Raw genomic sequence first — 16,392 nt, 5'->3', positions numbered from 1 at the left:
TCATGAGGGACAATACGACTGTTAGTGTATTACTATTACCGAAAAAGCTATAATTTCTGAGTCTCAACTATGATCAATGTTTTAAGAATCAGATAACGATTAAACCAATGACTACATAGTACATACTATAATCTTTAGCTCAATGGCTCTGCCGCTACTGATGCACGCCCACACGCATCCACGGACACGGGGCACCCAATTACAACTGATAATCTTGATACAAACAATTCTCTCACGCACACATCTTATACTTGCTCATGGTGATGACGTAATAAATAAATAAACAAATAAAAGTATGTTTCATATATTAATCATGTGGCTTGTACATTATAAATAAAAGTAAAGCTATTTCAAACTACGTAAAATTTTTAAAAACAACTCTTGCATGCATCTGGATGGCATCTATCTATCACCAATGAAATTGTTAAAGGATTCCAAATCTACAACTTCTCTTGATGGATCACTCGATAGAACTGAATGATGCAATGGCATTCATTTCCTGCTGTAGAAGGAGAGCATCAATGAAGACATCCAGACACTCTCCCTGCATCACACCATCTATTCCATGATGAGTAATACCAACACGATGATCAGTGACACGCCCTTGAGGAAAGTTGTAGGTGCGGATGCGTTCAGATCTGTCTCCGCTACCAACCTGTGCAAGATGGAGTGTTTAATCAGGTTGATAACTAAAAAAACACAAATAATATCCATCTCCCCACACTCTTATAAACCTGCTCTGATCGGAGTTTTGATCGAGTCATCTGAATTCTCAACCTTTCCATTTCATATAGCTTTGCACAGAGCACCTTAAGGGCTTTTGCTTTGTTCTGTGAAGGAAACAGAGAGAGAGAGAGAGAGAGAGGGGGGGGGGGGGGGGGGGGGAGGTTAGAGCATCAAGGAAATCGTAAAGAATTCATATGCTTACAACTTGTCAATGCCAACCTAGAAAAAGATGTTGAAAAAATAGATCAAATTGCTAGCTATGTAAATTGAATACAATTACAGAAGCATGCGTCAAATCTTTTACCATGTGCTGGGATCGTTCATCTTGTATGGACACTGTTATCCCAGTTCGTAAATGAGTTACTCTAACAGCACTATTGGTAGTATTTGCATGTTGGCCCCCTGAACCACCAGATCTGTAAGTGTCAATCCTCAAATCTTCATTCCTCAACTGAACATCTACCTGCAGAAGCCCAGAATAAAATATATCTGAAGCAGTTCAATTACAATAATAGTAATACTCTCTAGCTCCTCTTCTGAATTAAACTGTACAAGTGCTTATACAATTCTCCCAATAATTGAAATTCAAAATGTTCTGAAGAAAGAAAAGAAAAGAAAAAACTCTTAGTTAAATGAAACACAGAACATAATGTAGCTAACACCTCATCAGCTTGAGGAAGGATAGCAACAGAAACAGCACTTGTGTGAATGCGTCCAGACTTCTCTGTTACAGGAACACGCTGCAACAGGTAAACTGTTAGTCATTTCTGCTAGGGTCATGCAATGTGTATCAGAGAAGCAGTAATAAGACCTGAACTCTATGGATTCCACTCTCAAATTTAAGTTTCCCAAAAACACCAGCTCCTGAAATTGCAGCACTAGCTTCCTGCCAAGAAGAGCTAGAAGTTAGAGTTGTAAGACAGCCAGCTGGATGCTGGACTCCTAACCCAAAATACAAGTTCAAAAAAAAAATGTGTACCACCCATAAGCAGCAGAGTAATAACTGTCTAATCAATAGCACAATAAAAGGAAAAAGGATATTCAATAAAAGAATGATTGATACCTTGTATCCTTTCAAATCAGATGCAGTTATATCTACCACTTCATATTTCCAACCCTTCTTCTGTGAGTACCTCTCGTACCTGTTGCAATATGAAAAAAGTCATCACTCTTAAAAAAGGACATGTAAGAGGAACTATGAAAACAATGTCATTCACAATGCTTTGACAACTTACATTTTGAATACATCCATTGCAAACAAAGATGCCTCTTCTCCTCCAGTTCCTGACCAAATCTTTTATTATAATCAATGACAGAGTAAAAACTCAAAAGCACAACAAGGTGTGTTGACAAATCTCAGGAATTTTGACACCAAAATCACAGGAACAAAATGAAACTTCACTTCTGATGTTTAATCTCAAGCCAAAAGGTTTTGTTACCTGCTCTCACTTCCAAAATACAATCCCTCTCATCAGCATCATCGCTTGGAAGTAAAGACTTCAGCAGCAAATTTTGTAATCTTTTCTCTTCCTCCGTTGCCTGACTCAATTCCTCATTTGCCATATCAAGCATGTCTTTATCTTCCGGACATTCAGCCATCAATGATCTTAAACCACCTATTTCCTACACAAGTAAACCTTGCATAATGCATATTGCCCCTAATCAATGACTAGAAGTACATACATTTTCAGTCCCTACAATACAAGAATGTCCTCAATTCATTTTGTAGTTACAAAATTTACTTATGGTAATAACACATATAGAAGAGGAATTGGAAAACATGCCTTTTGTAATAAACAAATTTATAGTCTTATAGGGTCATCTGCAATTTTAAATTATACAAGGGCCATTTAGTAATTGTCTATTTGATTTCTCTATACGAGGTTATAATCTCTGTATAAAGCATTCCAGATGTGAGTTCATCCAAAAACCATGAACAATAAAACAATATGATGTAAGCATTCCAGCACATTATACTTTCATAATCATGATTGTCAGAAAGATCATATAACATCATGGACAACTCATACTTGTTAACACACAAAAGCGATGCACTATGTGTTGAACAATGATAAAAATATTCAAGATAATCTAAACAGTTTCCTGCAATTCAATACCTTTTGTTTAGACCTCAGTTGAGTTATAAGGTCCATAGAGCCCCTAAGTTTCTGTAGTTCTTTATTAGCTCTCGCATGTTCTGTGGGTGATACTTCTAGCTGCTGTCTTCAATCAACACCAGATGAAAAGAACAGAAAGCATTCAATTAATCATTTTCATTTCATAAATAAACAAATTAATTGCAATCTCAAACTCAAGAAAAATAAATCTAAAGAAAATTGAATATTAAACTATTTTTCAAGCATAAAATTGCAGGCTTCAATTGCCAGGAATCATTAGTACTTTAGAAAAATGATGAAAATAATAGAACATTATGGGTAACAGGAATCATAAAGTCACAATTACCGTATTTATGAAATTCTCAAGACTAGCACTCCTATGCTCAATAGCTGATAACCTTCGTTCCATGATTCTAATTAGGTCAGGGGACAGTTGTGATTGCAATTCTACAATAGAAAGGGGACAGTCATAATTGAAATTCTACAGTTAAAATAAATTTAAAAAGATGATCAAAACAAAACAAAAACTCTGATAGTACATAGTCAAGCAAAATGCTCAAGTATGAGGGGACAAATGCTTAAAAATGACTAATAACCCTTTGATAAACCTGCAAGATGACAAACTTCAATATAGATTTTTGTAGTTCATGAGTTTATTAGTTTAAACATAAAAAGTGGATGGAAATCGATCCTAGTTTGCTGAATGAATCAGTCAGAAGCTGAAAATGAATTGAATGTTTCTAAAAATAACTTACTAAACTTACCTAGCACATGAAATGCGTTGAATAAAGTAATTTATGTCAAAAAAGCTAGGGTTTTTAAAAAAATCATCATCAACTAAAGTGAACCCAGTAAAATAGAGTGCACGTAGAGGCGAAGGCATATGCCAAAAGAGGGTAATAATATAATTGAAGAAGCAAACCCCACCGGTTGAGAAAGAACGAGCAGAGAATAGAAAGACATTGTCAGTGGCCGACGGAAGAAGTGATTTTCGATAGCAAGGATTTGTATGCGAAATTGCAGAGACTGATTGAAGCTGCTCTATTGCCTGGACCACATTGATGCTCCACTTCAGTCTATTTATTCTCATTTTACATCTACTTAGCTATGTACTAATCCAGAATCACTCCTGCAATGGAGTAGAGGCAGTGCTGTTGCAGATGCAGAGTCTTAGTTCATTTCTCTTCTAAGTTCTAACTTCTTATAATCAAGACAACCTAGAACTCGGCTCGGGTCAGCGAAGCACGGACAATACCGAATTATAGACGGTACCGTTTTGATATCCAGGATTATTTCGACGTCGTTTCGTTCCAGTTGCCACATGCACTTGATATCTTATATTTAGTTTATGAATGTAGAAATTTTGGAAAAAAAAATTTTTTTTTTTCCAAATGAGGATCGGAAAATTAAAGAAATAAAATTTAAGATTTTAAATATATTTATTATTGGATTAAATTATGAGTGATTGTAAAGAAAAAATTAATTTGAAATAAAAAAAATAGTCATATTTTATTATTTTATTAATTAGCATAGATTTAAAATTAATTTAATAAAAAATTAGTTAATTCACAGAATTAATCATGCAATTTTTTTAAAAAAAATAAAATGTCTGTGAAAGGACAATATAAATCAAATAGTATACTAAATATAAAGATTTTTTTGAACAAATACTAAATATGAATATTTAAAAATAATAATAATAATAATAGAAAAGCCTCTTTCTCTCTCTCATCTGTATTACACAACCAAGCAGGAGAGGTTCCAGAAATGCAGGGCGATGAGGCCAGAATCTTGCTGGGCTTCCCTCCCAATTCCCGCCCCACCCTCTCCCAGGTCATAAATTTCTCTTCTTTGTCATCTTTGATTGATGGGTGGTGGGTTCGGCTCGGTATTTTAATTCATTTTGCTTTTGGCTTTGTGAGTCGACCAGTATTGAGTTTAAGCTGAGAATTTTAGGAACCTAGGATTGTTACTTGTCAATTTGCTTATTTATTTCATTTATCTCCAATTGTCGTGGTAGGTTAAAGCTGCTTACAGAAAGAAGGTATGGGAATCTCATCCTGACCTCTTTCCTTTTGATGAAAAGCCCATGGCTGAGTCCAGGTTCAAGTTGGTGAGCATTAGTGATCCTTTCAACAGTTTTAGGGTTTCTTATAGTCCTTGCAAGTTCACTTTTTGCTAAATTTATTGGTTCTTTTGGATGCTTTATCACTTGATCATTTGAAAATGCACGTGTTATATGGAGACTCGACTCTCTTTTCAATTACGCTCTTTGTTTACATCTATTATTAGCTGGTTAGTAGTGCAAGGTGATTGGTAAATCAAATTGTATAAGCTCGAAATAGATGAATCATATATCCAATCGTGCATCTGCCATCAGTTCTCTGCAGTCTACACAGTGTGTTATATTATTTATTCTGCATGTACCCAATTTTTTGGCACTGGTTTAAAATAATGAATTTAGCTACGTCAAGAATCTCTACATCTCGTGTAATTATTTTGAATTGTAACTATGTTGGAGCAGATTATACGTTCTTTTTAGCAGCAAACGATTTAATTAATGTTCTTATTCATTTATTTCTTTTGGGTATTTTTGTATCTCTTGCAGTCATTCAATGTGTCTAATGCTAACTTCACTCTCTGCATTTACTGCAGATGTCAGAAGCTTACACTTACCTGCTGTCTGGTAATTTTCTCTATCTATATATGTTATGAGATAGACCAAAAAGTATTCCCAAGTGATCATGGTTTGTAAAATCCCAAATGGACTCTAAAGAAGAGATTGGATAAACTTGCAACTTAAGAGTGTGATGCTTAGGATATTTGGTTCATTTATATTTTAACTTTAAGAAATAGATTGTCAGACCAGCCATATCATTCTGCTTCACGTCTAGCCATTGAGGCCTATTTTGACTTTGTTGAATGTGCCATTCCCTGCATTTTATAATTTTTTGGTTTTTAATCGTTATTTATCTGTGGAGTACCAAAATAATGTGGTACTTTAGTTTTGATAATTAGCTCAGATTTACTCAAGAGAGGCCTCCAATGGTTTTGAGGAAGAAACGTAGATCAACTAAATCTTGGGGAGACATGCAATAGGAAAGTTGCACTTCGGGAAGGATTGCCAGTGTGTCAAAAAGGTGCACTATTACTTAACTTTTCCCCTTCATGTCTGGTGCTTGTTGTTGTAGTGAAAATTGTCTCTTTTTAGTTTCATATTTCTTTATTTCTTTTTAATTTGTTATATTTGTCTTTTATCATGACAGGTAAAGGCTATAATGTTATTCCTGCTAATTGCTAACTGATTCAAGGGTGGGAGCAAGGCATTGCTCGAAGTGAAAGAAAAAAAAATGCAACTATAGTGTCAAAATAGTTAGCGCTGGAATATTCGGGTTGAAGCATCAATTAGCTAGAATATCTGGTGAAGTTACTTACTGTTATAAGGTTCCTAAGAAGCATGCTTCAATATGAGAGAAAAAAAAACATGACTTGTAGTCTGGTAAAAACAAAGGCAATCTGAACATAAATAGGCACCTCTGACCTTCCATCCTGATAAATACAATGATATGGAGGAAGTTTCTAATAACTACAAACAGAAAAGTAAGAAGGTGGTTGTTGATAAGAGCTTAGTTGTAAGATCTGCTAGTTTTCAATAATAAGATATGTGGAACCAGGCTGAGAACAAAATGCAATTACTGTGAAAAAATAATTAGTGGATGCAGTAAACTGATTCAAACAACATCTTGCTACAATCCTTGGAGAGGTTGCGTACTGTGATAAGGCACCTGAGGAAGTGTGTGGCAATTTCCAGGCAGAAGGAATCAGAAACCTAATACAAAGGAGATTTCCACTCTCTGCATTCATCCCAATAATGAGGATGATGTGAAAGAGCATCAGGGAGGATTGTACAAAAGTAAGGATGTACTGGCTGTTGATTATAAAGTTTCAGATAATGATATCAGAAATAATAAGAACAGAAGCCCCCCTGGTTGTGTAGCAAACAATTACCCACTACTGAAGAAATCAAGATTGGATTTGGTGTTTTTGAAGTCTCCTTAAAACCAGGCATCATCATGTTACAAACAAGTACAACGAAAGTTAGAATTTGAGAAAAATCTTAGCTAACTGCGAATTCTATTATCCTGTAGGAATCCCTTCTAATGCAACAAAATTCCCCATGTTTTTGCAGAATGCTGGAGTTATTTGGCCATTATAGGCAAGGTCTGCAAGGCCCTTGAAGCCACCTGTATCTGGTTGGTTTCTTCAGGAATAGATCACTTCCACAAAAGAATATTTTAGCAGAATTTCAAGCATCTTGGGCAATGATGGGTTGTTCTATTGTGACTGATAGTTGGAATGGTCTCTAAAGAAGGATATTAATGAACTTTTTGGTATTTTTTCCTTGTGGTGAGATGGAATAATTTTATGGAGATGAAATTTGGCAAGTGCTAACCATGAAGCAAAAAACCTGCAAGAAATGCCATCATTGAATGGTTTAGTTGAACGTTAGGTTAATCCTGCTGCTGGAAGAATAGTCACTTATGGTTACGGTCTTGATTTTCATAACAGAATAGTTTATCTATATGATCTCATTAGACCCTGGAGTAAGCAGTGAGATAATATATGAAATAATATTAATAAGGAAATTGATTAAAAATTAAAATGTAGTAATTATTCATCTTCTATGTAATATGTATTCCATATTCCATGTTGCACTACTCAATATATTGATTTGCTGTTTGATTTACAGGTGATGTCATTGCTTGATATACCCTTGACCCTTGATGCATTATTGGTAATTTCGGCAAGAATATCCATGTCTCTCAATAATATGTTTTCCTCATTTTCATTTGTCAAGCACATGTTTGTTGCTTATTTTGGAACAGATCTCGTGATACCTTTATATTATAGTGTTTTTATTTTATGTACTGGGATCACATGGATGGAATCCAAGCCTAAGATTCAAACAATTTGCTCAATCATTGAGAGTGTCTTTCCATTTGCCTTGAGAGTCCCAGGAATGCACTCTTGTTTGTTTATTTTTTTAAATAGGCTCATTAAGTTGCAAGTTTTCTAATTGAAAACGCCATTTGGATTTGAGTTTGCAAGCCATGATCCAAGCTCTAAGCACCATGTTAAAAAGATTGAGTAGATAACAAGCTGTAAAATTATAGAACCAATGAAATTGATTGACTTGATATATAATGGTTATCAGCAGGTGCCAGATGGACACATTCAACTTCAGGTAACTTAAAATTTTAAATTATTTGCTATTTCAATCTCCTTTATTATTATTTTTTTTCCTGCGGTTGCCTTCATTAGACACAATCGTCTTTTGATTAGCCACTTACACTCGAGTTGTGAGGACTGGCATGCCAAGAGCACATGGGGGAAGAAGTAATCAGGCATTAATCCGGCTCCCTTTCTTTTTTATAATTCTGGGAACAGTTGGACTAGGAGGATTAAATGCCACCAGGTTATCACCTACTTCAACCCAAAGATTGATCAAATTTTGTGTTGGAAACCTTAATATACTGTGTTCATACCTCATGCTCTGTTATTTTGCTTTCTCAGGGCATACAAAAAGCAAAAGGAGACTTATCCTTCACATAATCCATTTCTCCCTTGATGATATACTCGGGTGAAATTCATTTCAAAATTATACGAAGTATAGTTTATTTCAGCATCAAATAGTATTCACAGTTGATTTTATGCACCATAGCTTAATATGGCATGTCCAAGTCTCTGTTGTTCCTTACTGCTACTATTTGACTGGCAAAGTGATTGAATATTCATTACTATTTGTTGGTGCTTTTGTTTTCTTCAAGCTGATTAGCCCTCAATATCTTGGTGGACAAGGAAGTATCATTCTCATTTACCAAACAACAAAGTTACTAAAAGGTCTAAAATTTTCTTATTTGTAAATTCCTTCTAGGCAGTTTATTAGAAATCGAAGGACAATTTCTAAATGCAATTTCACTATGACTCCAAACATCTCATATGTTAATGGAAATGGCCGTTAGCTTTATTTTTTGTATGGTATTTAACATTAAGCCATGATATAGAAAGATTTGGACAGGGGAGGTGATGCATTTAATATAAGCTCGACTTTATGTGAGAATAATATCTATATAAAACTAATATTTTCCTTTATTTTTCACTTATCAAGCATTTTAATTTCTAAGTTTTATTAGGAGTTGACACTTTAATCATTTAATAACTCATCAAAATTGAGCTCTTGTGTCATTTAGGAGCTGAAATTAAATCTAAGGCCTCCAAAAAATACTTTTAGTAGAAAATATTTTTCATGAAAAATATTTTTTAACAAGATAATTTACTTTTTATTGTTTAATTTTAATTTAAAAAATAGAATATATATAGGTTTTTAAAAATAAGGGAAAATACTTTTTTTTTTTAATCAGATAAATAATTTCAAAAAAAAAATTTAAAGAAAACATTTTTCTGGAACAAATAAAGTTTAATCTGCAATTTTTTTACTAGCGGGAATCAAAATTGAAATTAATTCTCATTTTCATTTATTCTATCTTTATTATTCTTTTTAAATCAATATATTTTTCAAATAAAAATTACAAATCAGCCATAAAAAGAAATTCACTACCTTTTGTCTTTATTTTAAATGGACTCCATTTGTATCCTTACCAGTTACCGGCGACCCTGCTCGTGTCAACTAAGCTAAGCAATGAACGAGGCTCGCCAACAAAGGATACCATTGGATCTTGGGGGCATGAGCATGACTGCTGATTCCAATCTCGCCTTCATGGCAGGCCACCACTGGCAATGCAATACGAGGCCCCATGAGATGGCAACGATTCCTATTACAACACGAGGGAAGTTGGAATTTTTTTTGTCGGAAAGGGAAGTTGGAGTTGAGAAAGGAAGCAAAGCTTGCTTTCATTGTCGATGAGATGATGTATAAGGGTCTTTTGGTAATCTAACAATAAGTTACCTTTAAAAATAAGAGAAATTCTTAAATGATTTCGGTATATCCTGAACTTAAAAAGATATTAAATTGAGTTCATGAATATGTTTATATTTTGAAAATCTCTTAATCCATAATGAATGAGTTTAATTAAATATTTTTCAAAATTAATTTATTGATAAAATAAAAAAAATTAGAGACTAAATAAGAAACTTAACCGTTAAGTATTAAAAAATATTTCCCTAAAATTAAATAAAATGATCTGCAATTATTATACCATGATTTAAGTGAAATCGAACAAATTCTTTTCAAGTTATGTTCTTGTTAACTGTAACCATAGCATACTTAAAAACAATTTGACCAGATTCTTTATTTATTTTATTTTGTTATTTTTTTAATCAAAATAATAATAAATAATGAAAATCGTATATGATTCAGAGTGATGTTGAACCAAAATTCCAAATGTAACAGGCCTGCTTTCAGGTATCGCGTTGTCTTGAATTAATATGAGATGGGTAACTTTATTTCTTTAATTGATTTTAGATATTAACGTTTTATGATAAAAAGGGAAAATAAATCTACTGAAAGATTAAAGAATTATATTTTTGCGTAACATTTCACCTAAATTGTATAAATCTAATATGCTTCCATATATTATTAAAAATTTTCACGATATTTTTTTTAAGCCAAATGAATACGATGTCAAGCTCAAACTGTTCTCAATATCAACTCAATAGAACTTGTGTAGATTTGACTCCTTTACACTCCCAGTCTCTACCAGTTTCAATGTCATATGTCCGCCCTGCTGCCAATTCCCAGTTTCATCTCCATCAAAAGAAACAATCTCCTGATTTCACAACTGAATGCAATATGATACTATCTATGCAGTGTCAAGCATTTTAAGTTCATTAAACAAATAATAATTCATTTCAATCAAGTGCATGGGTAAATCATTATCATTCACATCTGTAGGAGATAATAGACACGAAGCCACTCGTCTAATAAGGGATTAACAACTTCCAAGGAAAATTTCAAGGGGAAAAAAAAAGGGGGGACAGCAGCAACAAAATATGACTCGTAAAAACAGCCTCACACATTATGAACAAATGAAATACATAGCAAATAATGGGCGCAAAGTAACTGTCCATATAATTTACTAATATTTTTGTAACAATTCTTTTTTATGTCTCACATACTTGCATGGACGCACACTTGAGTATGCTCGCCGGTATAGAGAGAACCGAATCACATGCTTGGTGTTTCACCAGCAGGTCCTGGACGGGCATTTAAGAGAGGCTGGAGAGCTTTAACTACAATGCTCATATTTGGCCGGAAGTCTGCTTCATATTGCACACACAAGGCAGCAACAGCAGCCATCTGCAATGAAGATGAAGAGGGTTAAAACTTTGAAGTCAGCACCAATTCAAAAAATGTTGCTGTTGAGATTTCCACTTAATAGGGACCCCATGAATCATATGGCAAACAACATGGCTTGCTTGTAACCTCTTTTTTATAAAGATGAATTCTCATGACATGGAAGAGATGCAAAAAGTTGCACTAGTTTCCAGGTGAGCCAATTTAAGATATATATATATATATATATATATATAAAAGAAAGGCTTCAAATGATCCAAAAAAATTTTAAAGGAGCAAGTTCGAACCTTTGCAACTGCCTTGGGTGGGTAATCTCCTTGAAGTCTTGCATCAACACACTGCCTTACCTTGTCTTCACTAAGTTTTGGTGTAGCCTAACACATTTCAAAACTCAACTATCAGTTGGGAATCAAAGGAAAGAAACAATTCCTACATTCCAAAAGCTGAAAACAACCAATAACGAAAAGCGACTAGTACCCATGTCACTAGACTCTGCTGTCCACGAGGCAGCGTATGGTCAACAGGTTTTCGCCCAGTCAGAAGCTCAAGCAGGACAACACCAAAACTGTATACATCACTTTTTGCATTTAACTGTCCAGTCATTGCATATCTGCAAAAGCAAATAGACATATGAAGAGTCTAGCTTAGTTTGATTAAGGTGAGATAACAAAGTCACTTCTCGAAAATAAATAAAGAAAATAAAATAAAAGTTTCAGCATTCAAATAGTGCACAACTCTGTTATAGGATCAAAATATAACACAAGAACAAATCATTGAATGAAAGAGATAAATATTTGATTCAAGGTTAGACAAGTCCCTTATCCTTCTAACTGCAGATTTACAACAGCCAGAACAGTATTTGGTGTGCTAAAAAACAGATTTGACATAAATGTAACAGATGTGACCACCAATTAGAGATTTTAGTACGTTATTTGAATCATATAAATAGGATATTTTTAGGATTTTTTTTTTTGGAAGAGTTAGGGTTTTCTATTTGATAATTGGTTTTGTGCCTGCACAAGTTTCCTTATAGACTCGTCGGCATCTGGACTTTGTTCATTGAATTGACAGTAGATTACACTGTCAGAATTGGATCTTCTCCCACATTAGATTTCATTTCTCATTAATTGTTTGACATCATTAAAAATGAAATCCATCCACAACTTACTCAGGAGCATGATAACCAAATGTTCCTAGAACTCGAGTTGAATGAAGCCGTGCTGCCATATCAGGAGCTTGATTTGACAAATCAAAATCTGCAATCTTTGCAACATCATCATCGAAAATCAGAACATTGCTGGACTTAATGTCTCGATGAATAATATGAGGATCAGCCTTTTCATGCAAGTATTCAAGTCCTTTTGCAGCCCCAACTGCAATTTTCACACGCTGCTGCCATGAAAGGACGGGGCCAGGTTGTGCTCCTTTAACACCTTTCCTTCCTGCAACAACAGGAATTGATTATTGAATATCAAGCACACAACACAACCACAATTTCATGACAGGGACCTAAAATAAATAAGTAAAATGCAATTTAATTTCATACAAGCATTGCTGAAGCCTGTCTGCCCTATAGTCCCCATCTCCCAGATTAAACCGCACATATTTTTATCTATATCAGTGTTTTGGCATATCTCAAACTTCACACAAACAACAAGCTGAAATATTAAAATGGGTTTTCCCTTCTTTTAGGTAAGACTATTGTTGCAAAAATTTGCAACCAGGACATGTCTGAAGCAACTTAATATATAATTGAACTTTCATTGTGTAACAAAAACAATGAAGCAAGATCAGAAATACCATGAAGAATGTCATGAAGAGATCCATTAGATGCAAATTCATATGCCAATACACGGGAACCTCCATCAATGCAGTACCCAAGCAATTGTACAAAATTTTCATGCTTAAGCCTCGATACCATTGAAACCTGTAAATTCAGGGGTTTTTTAAAAAATTAACAAATTAACTTGAAAGTACAAATAAAAATTAATTGCTAGATCTAACAATTTTAGTTCTGAACCATACCTGGGCCAAGAACTCATCGTCAGGCTGTTTGCTCGCATCTAATTTTTTGATTGCTGCAGCCTGCCCACTTTTAAGAACCCCATAATATACTCGTCCATATGAACCCTCCCCAATCAGAGAATTTGTCCCAAAGTTATCTGTAACTTCCTTTAGTTCGTCCACTGAAATAGAAGGGACCTCAATAGGCTGGATTTTAACAGCCTGAGCACCCCTAGGTGCTGCTTCTGATGCATTGTAACTTCCAACAGTTCCTGCTAGGCAAAATAGCATTCAGATTATACCAACAGAATCAATGACAAAAGCATAGAAACAAAAATATCAAAACTGCCAATAAAGACATTTAAATCAATTGTAAATGTGCATGTATGAAATTAGGCTTCTTATTGTTAATACCAAGCAGTAATCCAGCAAATTAAATGTGTGGATTGACATATATATGTATTAAATTACTATCTGAAATATATCAATGTGGATGAAACCTGTCCAGTTTCAGTAGAAGATACCTGCTGAACTTTTAACAGGGTATGGACCACCATTGTCAGCAGCTTTATGCATGTCATCATCTTCACAACAGCCAAAGCAGCTCATGCTTCACACTTTAAGAATGGACCTCTAAAATATCAGTTAAACAACACCAAAATAAGCTTTGTTAATATTGACACATAAAATTCAAGGGGAAAAAGAAGAAGACAAAATGAAGATACAAGAGTTAAAAGGAGATGCTTATGAGTAGCCATTCTATATATACTGAACTCATCTTAAGAAAGCCTTATCCAAATTTTGTTGCAGCAAGCCTTATGAATCATTTCACTCCACAAAATTTTTCATGCATGTGCAATCTTGCTACCAATAAAGGATATTATCATCAAAATTAACACACATGTTAAAAAATACACCCATTTGCAGACACTAGCAAAAGATAACACCTTATTGAACGAGAGTTGGCCCAAAAGGTAAGATAGTAAGTTTTTGCCATTGGTACTGCAGATTTTGTATCCTAATATAATTCAGAGCTCATGCTGATGAGCTTGGTTTTGGAGATGGAAATTTTACCCAGTCCTGCAAATGGTATCAGAGCAAGAATGGGTTTATGGTGGCCCACCGCTATTTTACCACGCTTTAAACACCAGGCACAAGCTTAATAGGTATCTACTGGGTAATCCAATAACAGCTATAGTGTTTCATACCTAGAAAAATCCATCACATATGCAAATAACAATAAGATGCTTCATACCTATGCAGCAATTGCTAGTAACAGAATTCCAAAATTAAGGGATCATATCATAAAATTTATAGTAACCAAGAAATGCAGTGCATCCATCCAATAACCCCATCGAATCATTACCATCGAGATGAAAAAATTAACACAGAAATTAAGCTCAACATAATCAATAAAGTAATCAAAGTTCACAACTTAGTTTGCAGCTTACATAGGCACAACAAGTACAAATTAAGGAACTGTAAAACATTGTCATCAAATTGATTGCTTAAATGTTAATCAAAACATAAACAAAACCCAAAAATTAAGAAGATAACTGATAATTAAAAGAAGCAAAGAGATCGATCCGTACACAGAAAATATTGCAGGTAACGTTAAAGACAAGAACTGGATACTATCTTCAATCAGTCCAGAGAGGGAGTGTGAGGTTGGATTCAGTTTGACGGATCTGAAACGGTGTAAGCCGGCCGAGGGTGCGCAGGATAAGGCGTGGTGAGTGATCGGCCCGGGCGTGCTTTAGGTAGATTGGAGTATTTTGACTTGAAGCTAAAGTGTTTATTGGGTTTGATTTGAGTTAAAAATACAGGGATTCAAGTAATTACTGAATTAATCCTTTTTCTCTTTATTCTTTCTTTATTAATGGTGGGCTGTGCCAGCCAGACTTGACTTCGCCGTTTCATATTTACGCTGCGTTGATTGCAATGAATTTCCGTATTATTAATTTTTCCAAGGTAATTTCTGTATTAATTTTAATTTCAATAATTTAATATCAACAACTAAAATTAATTTGAAAAAATAATAAATTTCAAAATATATGTTATAAAATTAAGAGAATAAAAGTTTCATATTTGTTTTGATCAATTGTATATCACATTTCATGGTTTAAACTATCTTGATTGAAAGAAATTATAATAGACTCTTGTTTAGAATGTTTAATTTTAAAATAATTTTTAAAAAAATTTAATATTAAAAATTGGACTATTTTTTAAAAAAAATAAAATTATTGATAATATTAATAAAATTCTATTAAATAAATAGGGATATCATTCTAAACAGAGCGACGATTATATCTGATATATTTTATAGTCAAATAGTGTAGCATTCCGATGAATCCATTTAATAGAAATATCAATTTTAAAATCTAATAAAATTTATAATTATTCAAAATCAAATCTCTGCATAAGATAATTTAGCAAAAATGCTCATTAAGTACCTGTCTAAATCCCTGCATAAGATAATTTAACAAAAATACTCCTCTTTTTTTTTTCATCTATCAAACATAAATTATTAAAGTCTCCCGAGTAAAATTGCGAAAGAGAACTTTTACGAAATAAAATTCGAATAAAATTTTAATATTGACGTCGTTCTTGTGATTTCGAAAATTCATAATAACTAGTAATTCTCTATTCAACATTACCATACAAAATATAATTAATAAAATTTAAAAAAAAATCAACTACAGAAATAGACCCATAATTCTTCCACATTAACAAATGATCTCCTCTTGATTATTGTCTATTGATCGAGAAACAACTATTAAAATATAAAAATTATGAAAAAATTTCATACGAGAACTAAAAATTTTTATTTTCATTAAAAATAAAAATATTTGACTTATAACTATAAATCAAATTTTTCAATACAATAACTATTCAAAAATTACTGATATAAATATGTTAAAAGAGGTCCGCATATTCTGTAAATTGATTAAATTGTAAAACATATCCATCATATAAAAATTATAAGTGATGATCGGAATATTTTTAAAATTTTTTATAAGGATAATAATATAGTTTTCTTTATTAATAATCAATTGATATAAATCGTTTTAGATAGGAAAAGAAAAAAAAAACAATAAATTTAAAGAAAAGAAAGAGGCGAGAGGATTAAATCACAACAAACGCCACACACCAAAACTTAAAATTGAACTACTTTATAATTTAATATTAAAAAATATTTTAGCTTTATATATAATTCGGCTTTGCTTGATT

General features: G+C 33.3%; 3 protein-coding genes across 16 annotated transcripts; 1 reads left to right on the top strand and 2 right to left on the bottom strand.

The window, feature by feature from the left end:
- Positions 1–276: 276 nt before the first annotated feature.
- LOC110614630 (peptide chain release factor 1, mitochondrial) lies at positions 277–4,048 on the bottom strand. 2 transcript variants are annotated; one of them, XM_021756224.2, is made up of 11 exons: positions 3,771–4,048; positions 3,190–3,290; positions 2,844–2,942; positions 2,166–2,349; positions 1,962–2,010; positions 1,790–1,868; positions 1,538–1,612; positions 1,389–1,466; positions 1,031–1,189; positions 735–830; positions 277–655 (listed from the first exon to the last, which is right to left on the bottom strand). In XM_021756224.2, the coding sequence occupies exons 1-11, from the start codon at positions 3,931–3,933 to the stop codon at positions 461–463; spliced, it is 1,278 nt and encodes a 425-aa protein (XP_021611916.1). In that variant the 5' UTR covers positions 3,934–4,048; the 3' UTR covers positions 277–460. The 2 variants fall into 2 exon arrangements, with proteins under 2 accessions (XP_021611916.1, XP_021611915.1); XM_021756223.2 differs by having other exon boundaries at positions 2,844–2,945; positions 3,771–4,047.
- A 494-nt stretch (positions 4,049–4,542) lies between these two features.
- Positions 4,543–8,670, top strand: LOC110615789. 12 transcript variants are annotated; one of them, XR_006350817.1, is made up of 7 exons: positions 4,543–4,676; positions 4,864–4,956; positions 5,499–5,529; positions 5,867–5,983; positions 6,110–8,088; positions 8,187–8,319; positions 8,418–8,670. XR_006350817.1 is itself a non-coding variant. In XM_021757896.2 (6 exons), the coding sequence occupies exons 1-6, from the start codon at positions 4,611–4,613 to the stop codon at positions 8,470–8,472; spliced, it is 336 nt and encodes a 111-aa protein (XP_021613588.1). In that variant the 5' UTR covers positions 4,543–4,610; the 3' UTR covers positions 8,473–8,670. The 12 variants fall into 12 exon arrangements, 9 of the variants coding, with proteins under 9 accessions (XP_021613588.1, XP_021613587.1, XP_021613586.1 ...); XR_006350816.1 differs by having other exon boundaries at positions 5,862–5,983; XR_006350815.1 differs by having other exon boundaries at positions 5,849–5,983.
- A 2,017-nt stretch (positions 8,671–10,687) lies between these two features.
- LOC110615890 (pto-interacting protein 1) lies at positions 10,688–14,996 on the bottom strand. 2 transcript variants are annotated; one of them, XM_021758085.2, is made up of 8 exons: positions 14,754–14,996; positions 13,686–13,794; positions 13,183–13,433; positions 12,958–13,084; positions 12,326–12,599; positions 11,635–11,767; positions 11,445–11,531; positions 10,688–11,160 (listed from the first exon to the last, which is right to left on the bottom strand). In XM_021758085.2, exons 2-8 carry the CDS (start codon positions 13,768–13,770, stop codon positions 11,029–11,031), a joined length of 1,089 nt encoding a protein of 362 aa, XP_021613777.1. In that variant the 5' UTR covers positions 13,771–13,794; positions 14,754–14,996; the 3' UTR covers positions 10,688–11,028. The 2 variants fall into 2 exon arrangements, with proteins under 2 accessions (XP_021613777.1, XP_043813023.1); XM_043957088.1 differs by having other exon boundaries at positions 13,183–13,436; positions 14,754–14,986.
- Between the last annotated feature and the right edge of the window lie 1,396 nt (positions 14,997–16,392).

This window comes from Manihot esculenta, chromosome 5 (assembly GCF_001659605.2).
Source record: "Manihot esculenta cultivar AM560-2 chromosome 5, M.esculenta_v8, whole genome shotgun sequence".
Lineage (NCBI taxonomy): Eukaryota > Viridiplantae > Streptophyta > Magnoliopsida > Malpighiales > Euphorbiaceae > Manihot > Manihot esculenta.
Note: the sequence above shows the minus strand (reverse complement) of the source record. Positions and strands in the feature narration are given on the sequence as shown.